The sequence below is a fragment of the Rhinatrema bivittatum genome, chromosome 4, assembly GCF_901001135.1.
Source record: "Rhinatrema bivittatum chromosome 4, aRhiBiv1.1, whole genome shotgun sequence".
NCBI lineage: Eukaryota > Metazoa > Chordata > Amphibia > Gymnophiona > Rhinatrematidae > Rhinatrema > Rhinatrema bivittatum.
The window spans coordinates 465,920,859-465,935,544 of record NC_042618.1 but is presented as its reverse complement, the minus strand read 5'-3'; the positions used below and the strand labels follow the sequence as shown (position 1 = coordinate 465,935,544).

At 42.0% G+C, this 14,686-nt stretch overlaps 1 protein-coding gene across 1 annotated transcript in view; it reads left to right on the top strand.

Moving 5' to 3' along the window:
• TRHDE (thyrotropin releasing hormone degrading enzyme) overlaps positions 1–14,686 on the top strand; it is a 354,513-nt gene that overhangs the window by 254,488 nt on the left and 85,339 nt on the right. The window contains exons 10-12 of the mRNA XM_029597174.1: positions 1,015–1,103; positions 9,918–10,051; positions 10,146–10,201. Coding sequence (XP_029453034.1) covers positions 1,015–1,103; positions 9,918–10,051; positions 10,146–10,201 — 279 coding nt within the window. The remainder of the gene's footprint in view (positions 1–1,014; positions 1,104–9,917; positions 10,052–10,145; positions 10,202–14,686) is intronic.

Below are 14,686 nucleotides of genomic sequence, written 5' to 3'. Positions count from 1 at the left end.
AAAACGTTCATCTTCGTGTCAAAAAGTATATTTGATAAAAAGCGTATTACAGATGTTTTCAGACTGGGTTTACAATATTGTGCTACTTACAGATTCTTTTGTATAATTTGAAGTCCTACTGAACCAATACATGTTTTGCCTTGGGGATTATGCCAGTGTTCGATTTCCCTTTCCCAAATTAATTTGAATGATGCCTTGAGTTAGGCAAAACATAAGATAATATTCCCTATAATCCTTAGAGTTTGGGGATAACACATACAATTAGGGCCTGATTTTAAAAAGCATTTACTCGAGTAAAAACCAGGTTTACTGGAGTAAATTCACTTTACTTGAGTAAGTGGGTTTTTGAAAATTGCTACAATATATGCCATTGACTTGTCTATAGGATTTACTCACATAAGTGCACTTTACTTGAGTAAATGGCTTTTGAAAATTGCTACAATAGTAGCTACATTTACGCATGTAACTCCTTTTGAAAATTACCCCCCAAGTGTTTGAAGAGCAACAACTGCTTTCATTTTAAGTTATGAGTAGTCAATTAAAAAAAAAATCCAAGGGCTCAGTGTTCAAACGTAGCTGCATAAGTAAGTTAGTTGGATAAGACTTACCTGGCTAACTTACAAGGGATAGTCAGCAGTACAGCTCTGCTGCTGAATATTCCCATAAAATTCACTAGTTAACTGGATAAGTTTTATCTGGCTAAATTACCCAGATAAGTCTGAATATTGGAACTTATCCAGCTAAGTTAACAGGCTACGTTTTTCCTCCCCAATCCACCCACATCTCGCCCACCGCTTATCTAAGTACTTAGCCGGCTAAGCAGCGACCGCTCATCGTAGCTGGACGTTCAGCCACCGCCACGTAGCACTGAATAAGGGCCTCCTGGCAATTTGAAACTTTCACCCACATCTCCTGACATTTTGTTTTGCTTTATTTGGATTGATCTCTTCTTGCTGTCATTAGGAAGAATCAGTTCACTGTTCATGTCCTTAGTGCATTTCTGTTGTCTTGCAGCTACCTGTGGCAAGTCCCATTAACGATTGCAATAGGAAACACAAGTCACATCTCTTCAGAGGCAATTATATGGGTGTCTAACAAATCAGGTGAGAATGCATTGGCCTGTCTGTGAACATTGATCAAATATAATTGTGTTTCACTGCACTATTCGTCTAGAATTGCAAATATACTTCACATCTAGTCTGATCTGCTTAAAACTGAACCACAGAAAGACAGCTTCTAATATGTTCAGAAAGAGAACAGTGGTCATGATTTTCATGAAAACTGGGAAATGGAATAATATGAAATATGTTTATGGGGGGAGATCTTCCACAATACATAAAGGCGAATTTCCAAAGGGGTTCTGCATGTAAAACTAACATATACATGCATAAGTAGCATGCATGCGTGTATGTGCTGTTTTATAACCCTCGAGAGTATACGCTGTTTCAGGTTTCCTGTGTACATTTTACTGGGGGAGGGTACAGGGGCGGGCTACGGGTTTTCCAGGGTGGGGCTCACACAGTAGTTGCTATTTTGCAAGAGACACACACGTGTGCATTACCAAACTTATCTGTGCACGTTTACACCTGCTCATTGATTCGTCCATGTGAAATCGGAGTCGTCTGTTGGCTGCAGATTTTGGGTGGGAGGTCTGGGTGACCTGGTGGACATTCAAGATGAGGTGCCAGAGGGTCTGGGTGAACTGGCAGAGGGATCGGTGAACTGGCAATTCCAAGCACGTGTGCAAGTTAATATTTTAACACGTGCAGTATGGGCCGGATTTTTAAAAGGTTACGCGTGTAAATGGGCTTGCGCACGCTGGGCCTATTTTCAAAAAGCTCGGCGACGCGTGTAAGTCCGGGGGCTTTACTAAAGGGGGCGGAAAGGGGGCGGGGTCAGAGGCTCCAGCTACAGCAGCCATTTGCCGCTGTGCCAGGGATCGTGCGCCGGCAGTTGGCCGGCGCGTGCAACTTACTTCAGCCCCAGGGCTGAAGTAAGTTTAGAAACAATAAAAAGAAGTCATCAAAGGTAGAGTGGGGGGTAGGGAAGTTCCTATTTCGATTTCGGAGCGACCTGGGAGGGAAAGGGGGAAGGCAGCGCGGCTTGGAGTGGGCTCGGCACGCGCAAGGTGCACAATTGTGCACCCCCTTGTGCGCGCCGACCCCGGATTTTATAACATGCGTGTGCATGTTAAAAAATCGGGCGTACATGTGTGCGCGCTGGGTAACACGCGCACACATGTACGCCCACGCACAAGCTTTTAAAATCTACCCCTATATGTGCATGCTTTACAAAATGCCTGCCTCCATAGATGTCAGGAGTCGGGTGGCAACTTTACGGTCTAACCAGCTATAAAATGCCACCCGACTCCTAACACGGCTATCCCTCTGAAGATTGTTCTCTCTCCACATGTAATTCTGGGTATTAATTCTCGCAGTGTCATTATTTTTTGCAGAAAATATACACCTTTGTTTATAAAATAGGTAGAGAAAGTATGCATTTTCTTGCATTGGAAATATTTGCGCATACTGAAACATATGGACAGAAATATGTGGTGCTTCAGAAGCCTTTTAGCTCCCACCGCACAGTTTATAAAATACTAGCATTAATCTCCATGTGTCCACTTTCGCATGCAAATGTTGTACCGTGGCTAAGTTTGAAAGTTAGGCTCCCAATCTCTGTCTGGGAATGTATACCATATCAGAGGATGGATAAAATTCCTTCTGTACCTAGTCGAATCAGAATAAATAAATGAGAAATGCCTTAAAATAAATGGATGAAAATGCCACAGAATAACTGATAAAATTACTGGTGATTTTCCATTTCCTGTACCGGTAGCTGAATGTCCTAGGGGAGAGAAGAATATTGGCTATAGTGAATCCAAATGACTGCAGAGCTACCAGCATAAAGCAGCTCAGTAGTGTTTGCCTGTGCTATCAAGCTAAGTTGACATAGATTAATTCACCAAATATGAATGCCCTTAACAGGCTAGAGTAGCTGGAGGTCAGGACTGTGTTGAGCATAGACCGAATACTATAATAAAGCTATTGCTTTTTCACCAAGAAACTGCCATTCTGTGTTGGATGGGTTTCTGAATAAGAAATATCTTCCATGCTTGATGTTAATGGGATTTGACTCTTCTAGAGTTGTCATGGTGCCCCCTTGCAGTTGTCATTCTGCATTATCGAGTCATGGGAAGTAAGTCTGAATAGGTTAGCTCTAAAAGATGCCAATTGTTACAGCTTCCCAGGAATGGTGTTATAAATTTTGAAACACGTGTGTGTGTGTGCATGCGTGTGTGTGTGCAGATTTATGTATGTGTATATATATATATGTGTGTGTGTATAGATATATGTATATGTGTGTGTGTATATATATATATATATATATATACACACATGTATATATATATATATATATATATAAACATATATTTACAGTTTGTGTGTGTATATGGGGGCTTCTGGGCATGAAGAAGCAATGTGCTAAATCTCCACATTGCTTGAAAGTTGGGGCATGAAGATCATGGTTGGTTGACAGCAAGGGAAAAACGTACAATGATGATGAATAGCGACATGAAGATAAGTGTATTTAATTATGTATTAATTAAATACACTTATTTAAACATTAAAAAACTTATTTAAACATTAAAACACTTATTTAAACATTAAAAAAAGAATGTTTTATGAATGTCTCCCTAAAAGTCTTCCTGTCCACATGTTTTAATGTATTCCGCCCCTGAGGCGACTGTTCAGTTCAATGTAAACCGGCGCAATATGGATTGTATACAGGAACATCGGTATATAAAAACTAAAAATAAATAAATAAATAAATGTATACTGATATACTGATAATATATAGTGTATAACATGATATCATTTTAACTACACGGGTGAGAGAAGCACAGAAGCACAAAAAAATCAAAAAAAGAATTTTGTTATCAAATCATGGACTGACCTATGATTAAATATAAGGCAGAGTGATAATGGCTGTATATCACCACACAATGATGCCTATTATGATGGTCAATAACAATAGCGTCTAAGGATTTGTGAAGATAAGGAAGGGGGTCGTTGTTAGTTGAATTCATAGGCGGGCGGATTTTAAATGCCCTGCGCGCCTATTTTGCATAGGCCACAGGCATGCGCAGAGCCCCGGGACGCGCGTAAGTCCCGGGGCTTTCTAAAAGGGGCGTGTCGGGGGGCGCGTCTAAAATGACACGGCGTTTCGGGGGCGTGATGCGGCGTTGCGGGGGCGGGGCCGGGGGCGTGGTCGAGGCCTCCAGACCAGCCCCTGGGTCGGGTGATCGCACGTCAGCAGCCCGCTGGCGCGCGTAGATTTACGTCTGCTTTTAGCAGGCGTAAATCATGAAACAAAGGTAAGGGGGAGGGTTTAGATAGGGCCGGGGGGGGGGGGGGTGGGTTAGGTAGGGGAAGGGAGGGGAAGGTGGGGGGAGGGCGAAGGAAAGTTCCCTCCGAGGCCGCTCCGAAATCGGAGCGGCCTCGGAGGGAACAGGCAGCGCGCGCTGGGCTCGGCGCGCGCAGGTTGCACAAATGTGCACCCCGTTGTGCGCGCCGACCCCGGATTTTATAAGATAGGCGCGGCTACGCGCCAATCTTATAAAATCCAGCGTACTTTTGTTCGCGCCTGGTGAGCGAACAAAAGTACGCGATCGCGCAAATTTTTAAAATCTACCCCTATATGTATATATAAACATTATAGTTAGAACTGTGTTTTTGATCTGTTTGTATTCCTGGAATGTTCCACAGATTACACTTGCCATTGCCTCTGTGGCTGTGTACCAGTGATTAATTATTCTAAAGTGTTTTGGAGAGGAATTGCAGTTTGATAGCAGCAATCTATAGAGCAGAGTTGAAGGGATATTGGAAAGTCCCGCAGTGGGAAATGACAAGCACTAGATGTGCTTGGAGAGCTATTAGCAATTAAATTATGAAATCTGGAAAAATTCAAGGGCATTAAGATCGGTCCAATAGGAATTCAAATACATCTTTTTTACAGACAATATCCTGTTAATCATAGTCAGTTAAAAACATTTTTTACTGGAAATGATGCAACTATTTTAAGCTTTCTGCTTATTCTTGGGTTGAAAATACATTTTCGTAAGTCTGAGACACTCTTACTGCAAAACCCCTTCAGGACCACATGGATAGGTGACATCCCAATAGAATGGGCTTGTAATCTGATTCCAGTTTTAGGATGAATAATTACTAGGAAACTGAAAGTATTGTGTCAGTGTAATTTTGTAGTGACTCTGGAAAAGGCTGAGAGGCTGATGAAAATGTGGCAAGGGCTTCTTATGTTGGTGCATGGCAGAAATGCAATATTTAAAAATGATGTAGGAGGTAATTTTCAAAGGAGTTTTACATATTAGAGAAACTCCTTTCACATGTCAGGGATGTGCAGGAGAAAAAATTTCATTTTCATTTTTGGTTCATTTTCGGGAGGTTTGTTTTTTTTTCCGTGAATTTCGGTTCATGGATTTTTGATTTGTTTTCATTCTGCCTGGGCCTAGGCCGAAGCCGGTGGATCCCCATCAGACCGGGTAAGTGGGGGCTGGGGGAGAACCTGGCCCCGTCATTTTTTCGGGCAGGCGACACCCCAGTGCCTCGACCCGACCTGGAGGCTGGGTCCCGGTGCTGGCACCTCGGCTTAGGCCTGGACTCCGGCCTGCTGCTGCAACCCGGTGCCGGGTCCTGACACTGGGGCCTTGGCCCGACCCACAGGCTGGGTCCTGATGCCGGGGCCTCAGCCAGGAGGCTGGGTCCCGATGCCTTGGCCTCTGCCCAGAATCAGGCCCAGGCCTCGGAGCCTCTTCTTGGTCCTTTTTTCCTTCTTCAGTGCTTGCAAGCCAAATGATGCCATCCGCTGGGGTTGTGCAGGGTTGGGTCGCAGCGTTGAGCCTGGGCCCCAGACTAGGCCGAGGCTCCAGTGTCGGTACCTGGCCTCCTGATTGGTTCACAGCATCTGTGCTGTAGGTGAGGCCCCGGCTTCGGGCATAGACCGAGGCACAGGCATCTCCTCTGGGTATAGGCCGCGGCTCCTGCTTTGGGCCTTGGCCTATGGCCTAGGCAAAACTGGGCTTGGCACCCACTGGGCTTTCGCAGGATTCTAATCAGTTAGTTCAATTTGTCTCTACTGCCAGCCGCTGTGAGATCGCACGTTTATGGAAAGACACCAGGACTCCCAAGATAGAGGACATTCACAACAGAGTGCGGAAAATTTATGTATTATCCAAAATTACAGCATTCAACAATAAGACAGTCTCCCGTTTTACATCGATTTGGCACCCTTACCAACAATGGCTTTCTGGGGGGCCGGGGGGGTCCTTTGCCTTAAATATTATGTTAGCGGTAGGGGCCCTTCGCTTTTCATATTTTTTTTTTATTATTTATTTATTTTTTCTCTCGGGGGGGGTAACTCATAGGATCATATCTATGCTTTTGTGTGACTCCATGTATGCTCTGCTTTTCTAATTTCTTTTGTCATTGTGAAGCTAGGGGGGTGGGGGGTGGGGTGCTATATTCATTAAACATAAACAACTTGGTTTTGCTATTCTGTGATGTTTCACCTACAGTTGTTCCTGGCTCTGATTGCAGCTTTGTGCAGTTTCTTATGTATACTTCATTTTCTACTTGTATGGTCAGATCTGTAGGTTTCATTCTGTTGTTGTTTCAATAAAAACCTTTAATAACAAAAAAAAAACAAAAACCCTGGCAGTGGGCCTAGAGCTAGGCCTGAATCATTAGTTTAAAATGAAATCAACGCAAAGATTTGTTTCATTCGGTGGGGGGGCGCTTTGATTCATTTGCACACGTAAAGTACATTTATGCATGTAAAACCTGTTGACAAGTCAAGCCTATGGAGTGAATTTTCAAAGGAGTCTACAAGTGAAAGTTGCAGTTTTCCAAAGCCCGTTTACGTGCGGAAATCTTTTTAAAAAATTCCCTGCGCTGTTAGCAACATTATTATATAAATTTCAAATGGTACCATGTCGCCTATTGAGGAGGAATTACAAGAAATCCAAATCCACAACTATAAGGTTCATGGTGAGAGGAAAGAAAAGCTGGAATAAGTTTTTTGTTGCATTAATGAGAGAAAGGAAATGGAGCAGAAGAGGATTTCGGGATTGCCTTCGTGCATGCCCGTTACACGTCACCTGAGATTTTTAGCTGACAGACTTCATGAATCCAGCAAATTCACACTTCTGCAAATTATACAAATAATTAGTTTGGCCATACTCTTTGATAGCGGTATTGACTTTTTTGGGGAAATAAGGAAAGTGAGATAGTAATTTGAGCATGGACGTTTAAAAGGTAGCAGTTAGGTCTTCCGTCTCGGGTGTCATATTCCAAGCTCTGGGCAAGGCTTGGGAAGTGTCTGCTTTCTTGGACTGGGTGCGGTTGGACCTGAGGCGCAGGGCGTTTCATAGGCTGTAAAAATGGAACTCACTCCAACAATTGAAATGGAGTATTCATAATAAGTGCTTTTTCTGCAGCTTACAAATTAGACATTACATATTTCAGAGGATACAGAGAACCTCGACAATGTTGTTGGAACACCCACTGGAAAATGAGATGCAGGAAGTGAATTCACAATTTAACTCGCTCGCAGTTTGGTACAGAATTAGCAGGAAGGAGTATTTAGAGCCCAACAGATGATACTGGGAAGAATACTAGGGAGAGCAGACGCTCTCCATGTCATCCAGAAATGTTTTCCTTCGAGCACTTAACATTCCTGTGCGTGCAGGAAATGCAAATATTTTCACAGAAGCTGCTGTATATAAAGAAAATATTGTATGAAGTTTTTTTTTCCTCTGACGGCTGATTTAAATGTGAGAAGGCTAGAAGCGCATTCTTGTCTATCCTTTTATTATGTCCAAAGGCCACGGAAATGTTGCACATTTCTGTGGGGGGAACGGTGGTGACGCTACAGGTGGCATCACAGGAGAATAAAATGCCATTGTCCAGGGCAGTGGATCGTGCACAAAAATCTTCAGCTTTTTTTTTTTTAGTGACCTATGTCATGACCAGAGACTTGATCTGTTAAACTGTGCCTACTGGGAGGAAATTAGCTAGGTGTAGAAATAAAACCTTGAATTCAACTTGTAGGTTGAATGCTTGTAGGTTTTATTACATTTTATAGCGCTTTACATAAGAGAGCTATGCAGATACCTATAAATAAGTCTGAATTTGCAGAAGCATCCTGTTTATAAAGAAGGTTCAGATTGTAAGCGAGGCATCATTCTACCTGGCATTATATGTTGTCAAAATTCATAGGTAGAAAACATACTCTCTTAACTTCGATTTAATGCAGTAGGGAGAACACAGCTATTTTCTTCATTTGTATAGCATAATTTAGCCAAAGAGCTTGCTCTAGAAACATGCTATTTTGCACTGCGAGTTAGAATTAGACCCAGCGAGGACACTTTATCCATGTTGATACTGTCAAAAAGGCTTTTGGCTAATAAGTCAGGAAAATATTACAGGCCCTGTTTACCAAGGGCTTACTTCACAGGGCTGATGGGAAAAGGCTTGATGATTCAGGGCTTGTGTGTGCTAAACCTTGTGCTCTCTTTATTTACCTTGTTAAGGAGTTACTAGAACAAGTGATGAGCACTCACAGAAGGTTCATTGCTGATTACCTGTGGTGCCAAATGCTTTCTCCGCATCATCCTTGCTACACAAGCAGAATTTGTAATCATGGAAACAGGTAACAGGGATGAGAACGCACAGCTGTGGCTTTCAGCCCGGGATCTCAAGGATGGCCCAGGGAGTTTGCTTTTCAGGATAGCCACAATGAATATGCATGAGATAAAATGTGCATGCTCTGGAGGAAGTGCATGCTGCACATTCATCTCATGCATATTCATTGTGGCTGTCCTGAAAACCTGACTGGCTGGGGGTCCTGCAGGACAGGCTTGGGACCCTCTGAAATAGATGTACCCTTCATTATTGTATATGCACTTCTCATGTTCTGTATACACATGCAAGCAGTTACAGATGCATATATGAATATATATGTGTGTGTGTATATATATATATATATATATATATACACACACACATGCATATCTTGTGTATATTCATCAAGGTTTGCCGAAAACTAAATTGGCCCGGTACTCCTGAAGGACCAGACCCAGAACCACTGCTCTAACCTGATACACAACACTTGTATGGGTTGCAATGATGAATGTTTCTTTCTCTTTTTCTATATAAATTACAAATTCAGCACAAGTTGTCTTACATCTGAATACCATGTAAGTGCGTTGCGCATTTTGAACGTCCCGCATTATTTGCAGCGTACGTGGGCGTTCTTGGCATGCGTGTGCCACAATCCTTTTCAAAGCAAAGCTCTCCGTGTTGTTTCCCTTCAGCAGTCAGCAGTCGCGAAGTGCATGTGCTGAAAGCACCCCCACGTGCTTTGTACCCACTGCTTGGGTGGACAGCTGAGTGGGAGCCAAATAGCGTGCGCACATCTGAAAATTGATCGTGCCTGTGCTGTGTCACTCCCTATCCCCAGTCCTAAACGTGCCCACCTCGGGAATGCCCCTTTTTAACCCTGTAAAAGCCAGTGCACGCATACTTTAAGCCAAGAGGAGGTGGACAATCTATAAGCGAGCCGTTCTGCCCAGGTAAATAGCGACTCACCCAGGTGAATGACTTTGAAAATGACCTTCCCAGTTACCATCCATGTACTTCAGGCTGTGCAAATGAATCCACAGGAGGTATCTTTCTTCTGGGGATGTTGGCTGTTGGAAGACACTTTTTAATTCCAATTCTGTTAATGCTAATAAAAAGTTATTCTTCACTGTATATTATAATTATCTTTTGAAATGTTAGAAATGCGATTAGTCAACCTACTTGTATAATTCAAAATGTTTTATTTTATATTTTCAGAGCACCATAAAATTACGTCTTTGGGTGAGGGAAACTGGATACTTGGAAATATCAACCAAATTGGCTACTTTAGGGTTAACTATGATGTTAGGAACTGGAGGATGCTAATTGACCAACTAATGAGAAGCCCTGAGGTGGGTCCTTAGCTTATCCTGCATGCATTTCTTATGATATGTGAACTCCTGCTGGCTTTATAGAACGGTCCCGTTTTCTGCTTGGCTCTTGTAGATTATCTCTGTCAGTAATCGTGCAGGATTGATTGATGATGCATTCAACTTGGCCAGGTATGTTTTCCTGTAGATGTCAACCCTAGAATGTCACCTACATTCAAATATGCTTGGAGCTCTCCTATCTTGTTTTTGTGATTATAGTGCTAACCCACAATATAGCGCCATTTATGTTTAAGTGTGCATTTTTCTCTTGCCTTCACTACCAGCGCCGCTTGATGTGCCCTTGCCACTCTTGATCAATAACAGATGCAGGATATTTTGAAACCTGGAGTGGTTTGATCAATTTTGCAGCAAGCTTGTGTTCATCTGCTAGAGATTATTAATGATCTCTTCCCATTTCTTTTTTGCTAATGAACTGATTTCAGAAAAGGACGACCCATGTGTCATATTTAATTTTTCATAGAACATATCTTCAAGCTTCAGTGAATTCTCTTTGCCCTGACATATAGTATTTCGTCAAGTTTTGTTGAGCTTTCTAAATTTTCAATAGAAAGTCTTTTTTTGTGGTGAACTAAAAGAAGGATTTAAGAGAACATTTAGAATAGGGTCTCTAGCAGGCAATAAGCCTGCACTTTGTCAGGGCTACAAAGTCGGCTTTCTTTCATGCACATGATACCTGTATACTTTGTGTTTGAATGTTGGCTTGTTATGTGGCTAAAAGGACGTGCGCCCACTACAGCGGTGTGGAACGATGGCGTAAAGTATGCGTGTTAGCAGTACGCCTGCTACGCATGGACATGTCTGAAACAGAAACGTGCACACACAGTTTCCAGTGACATCTCTGAAACGTCCCTGGGAATGCCTCTTTTTAAGGTGTTGCTCTGGAAGTCCGCACATAATTTCAGGCACATAAAAATCCACTAATGTGAGCCAAAAAAATCCTACCCACGTAACTCCGCACTGTACACTTACATGTCCTGACTATCCCACTGAAAATGTTCTCATACCTTTATCTACCTTTATCTATAAAGTGACTTGGGAAATTCATCATTTGATTGGTTGACAAGGATCAGACTTATGAGTGTACGCTGGAATAATCAATAACTTCATCTGAATATCTGCTTAAGCATTTCGAAACCAAAGCAGACCAGCATGGCTGATATCTTCAAAAGATCGTTGTGCAGTCTTCAAACTGAAATGGATTACAACCGAAGCATATGCATTTAAAAAATAAGAATTACAAGATAAAAAAATAGTGAACACAAAGCAGTTTGTACTCATTGGGGTCAATATTCAAAACTGGCCGGTTAAGTAACGTAGCTGGTTAGAAATTATCTGGCTAAGGTACGATGTATATTCAGTGACACTGGCCTGCTGCTGAATATACGCGTATAACTGAGCTCTTAGCTGGATAAATCTAACTGGCTAAGATTAGGCCTGCTCTGCGGCACATCTAGCTTAGCAGTACTATTTTTGCGGCTAAGTCTGATTATTGGCAGTTAGCCGCATAAGTTGTACAGGTAACTCGCTCCGCCCAGAACTTATGCGGCTAACTTTTTAGCAGTATAAGGGTCTTGAATGGCTAAGCGGTGGCTGCTGAACGTGCTTTGAATATCGGGCCCATTATGCTTATTTTCAGAACAATTGGTGTAATCAGGAAGACCCATCGAAAGATGGACTGGATTGTATTAATTGATTTCCTAGATAGTTGAAGGCAGTTTTGCAATGGCCTGCATCAAGAAAAGAAAATAACATAAGAAATTGCCATACTGGGTCAGACCAAGAGTCCATCAAGCCCAGCATCCTGTTTCCAACAGTGGCCAATCCAAGTCACAAGTACCTGGAAGTACCAAAACATTAAATAAATCTCAAGCTATTAATGCCGGCAACAAGCAGTGGCTATTCTGAATTGATTAATGGCAATTTATGTACTTCTCCTACAGGAACTTATCCAAACCTTTTAAACCCATCTATACTAACTGCCTTAACCACATCCTCTGGCAATGAATTCCAGAGCTTAATTGTGTGTTAAGTGAAAAATAATTTTCTCTGATTTGTTTTAATTGGGCTACTTGCTAACTTCATGGAGTGCCACCTAGTACTTGTATTATCCAAAAGTCCTCTATCAAAATCATGAAAGGACTCCAAATAGGTAAATGTGAATAGATTATTTATGCTTTCAGATAATACAAGGATTAGAGGGCACTCAATGAAGTTAGCAAGTAGCACATTTAAAACAAATCAAAGAAAATTCTTTTCAATGTACACAATTAAATTCTCAAACATCATTCCTCAAAATCACAGTGGATGAAAAATAGTTACTATAGAAGAAAATATATCTGTTTATATATTATTTGCTTATATGCATTACAGTAACAGTAGCAATAATAGATATGAAATATGAGAATGCAGAAACTTATGTAGTAATTTAGGGAAAAATAAAAAATAGCTGCTAATTCAAACTGGGATTAAAGGCTCTATATACATTTTCTCCACAGAAATGGGCAAAACCTTTTAATGTATTAGTACCAAAATTTGCTATTGACCTCTCCCCCAAAAGAATAGAGAAACAACTTGAAACATTTAAATGGAAAGAAAATAATTCATATCATTTTAAGTGTATTAACACAAAAATGGGCCCCTTTTATTGTACTGTATTAGTTTTTATGTACTAAATTATATCTGTAATATGCTTTGAGTGCTCTTAAAGTGGTGAAGCATGTAACAAAGATATTATAATAGTTTTGTTGTAAATATATTTCAGACTTACCTTGTTAAACTAGAAAGGGATCACAATGCAGAGGACTCTTTGTCTGAGTTTGTTGTACAGTTTAAATAAGAACGGAACTAGGGCCATGGACAACTGGACATTTCTGAGACAATGCAAGCCCTTTTCTTGTGGATCTTGCATATATTTAAAATATATATCTCAAGTAGTGACTGATATATTGGAACACATGATTTGGTGCAGGAGGTAATGGTGTTAGGGCCATTTGGCAATAGTAATCAAGAAATGATCAAATCTGACTTGATAACTGGAGGAAGGGACCCTAAGGAAATCTACTGCGATAGCATTTAACTTTCAGAAGGGAAGCTATGAGAAAAATGGTTAGGAAAAAGCTGAAAGGAGCAGCTGCAAAGATCAAGAGTTTGCAACAGGCTTGGACGTTGTTTAAAAATGCCATCTTGGAAGTACTGACCACTTAATATTACATGCATCAAAAAACATGGAAGGAATGCCAAACGACTGCTGGCATGATTAAAAGGTGAGGAGAGAGAAGCTATTCTAGCCAAAAGGACATCATTCAAACAATGGAAAAGGGATCTAAATCATTAAAACAGAAAACAAGTTACATGCAAAGCACTGATAAGGAAGGTAAACACAGAATTTGAAAAGAAGCTTGCCGAGGAAGCAAAAACTCATAATAAAACCTTTTCCAGCTACATTTGAAGCAAACAGCCTGAAAGGGAGTCAGATAGACCATTAGATGATCGAGGGGTGAAAGGGGGTTCTAAGAGAGGAGAAGGCCTTAGCAGAGAGATTAAATGAATTCTTTGCTTCAGTCTTTACTGAGGAAGATGTAAGGCAGATACCCATGCCAGAAGTGATATTTAAACATGATGGCTGAGAGGAGTAGTTTAGTGGTAAAAACAGCAGGCTACAAACCTCAGAAGCCAGGGTTAATATCCCATTGCCACGCCTTGTGACCTTGGGCAAATCACTTCACCCTTCCCTGCCTTAGGTACAAATTTAGGGCCTGATTTACTTTTCAGGCCGATACAGTACAGTGCGCACTGTTTACCCCGCGTTTGGGCGCGCGTTTTCGACGTGCTAGCTCTACCCCTTATTCAGTAAGGGGTAATAGCGCGTCGAAAACGCGCGTCCAACCCCCCCCCCCCCCCGAAACTAATAGCGCCCACAACATGCAAATGCATGTTGATGGCCCTATTAGTTAGTCCCCCGCGATTCAGTAAGTAAAATGTGCAGCCAAGCCGCAAATTTTGCTTTCAGAAATTAGCGCCTACCCAAAGGTAGGTATTAATTTCTGCCGGCACCAGGAAAGTGTACAGAAAAGCAGTAAAAACTGCTTTTCTGTACACCCTCCGACTTAATATCATGGCGATATTAAGTCAGAGGTCCTAAAAGTTAAAAATAATTTTAAAAAAACCCCACATTTTAAATTGGCCAGCGGCTCGCGGGTTGAAAACCGGACGCTCAATTTTGCCGGCGTCCGGTTTCCGAGCCCGTGGCTGTCAGCGGGTTTGAGAACCGACACCAGCAAAATTGAGCGTCGGCTGTTAAACTCGCTGACAGCTGCCGCTTCCATCAAAAAAGAGGCGCTAGGGACGCACTAGTGTCCCTAGCGCCTCTAATTTGCATGTTTGTCCCCCTTGAATCGCGCGCACAGGACAGTGGCCTATGCGCACGCCGGAAGAGTGGACACTCGCCCGCTCTCCCACAACCTTTACTGTATTGGCCTATATGTCTTCTCTCCCATTCCGTGTTTATGAGAAAAATGCTTAGTAAATGAGGCCCTTAGATTGTTAGCCCTCTGGGGACTGGGAAATACTTACAGTACCTGACTGTAATCCACTCTG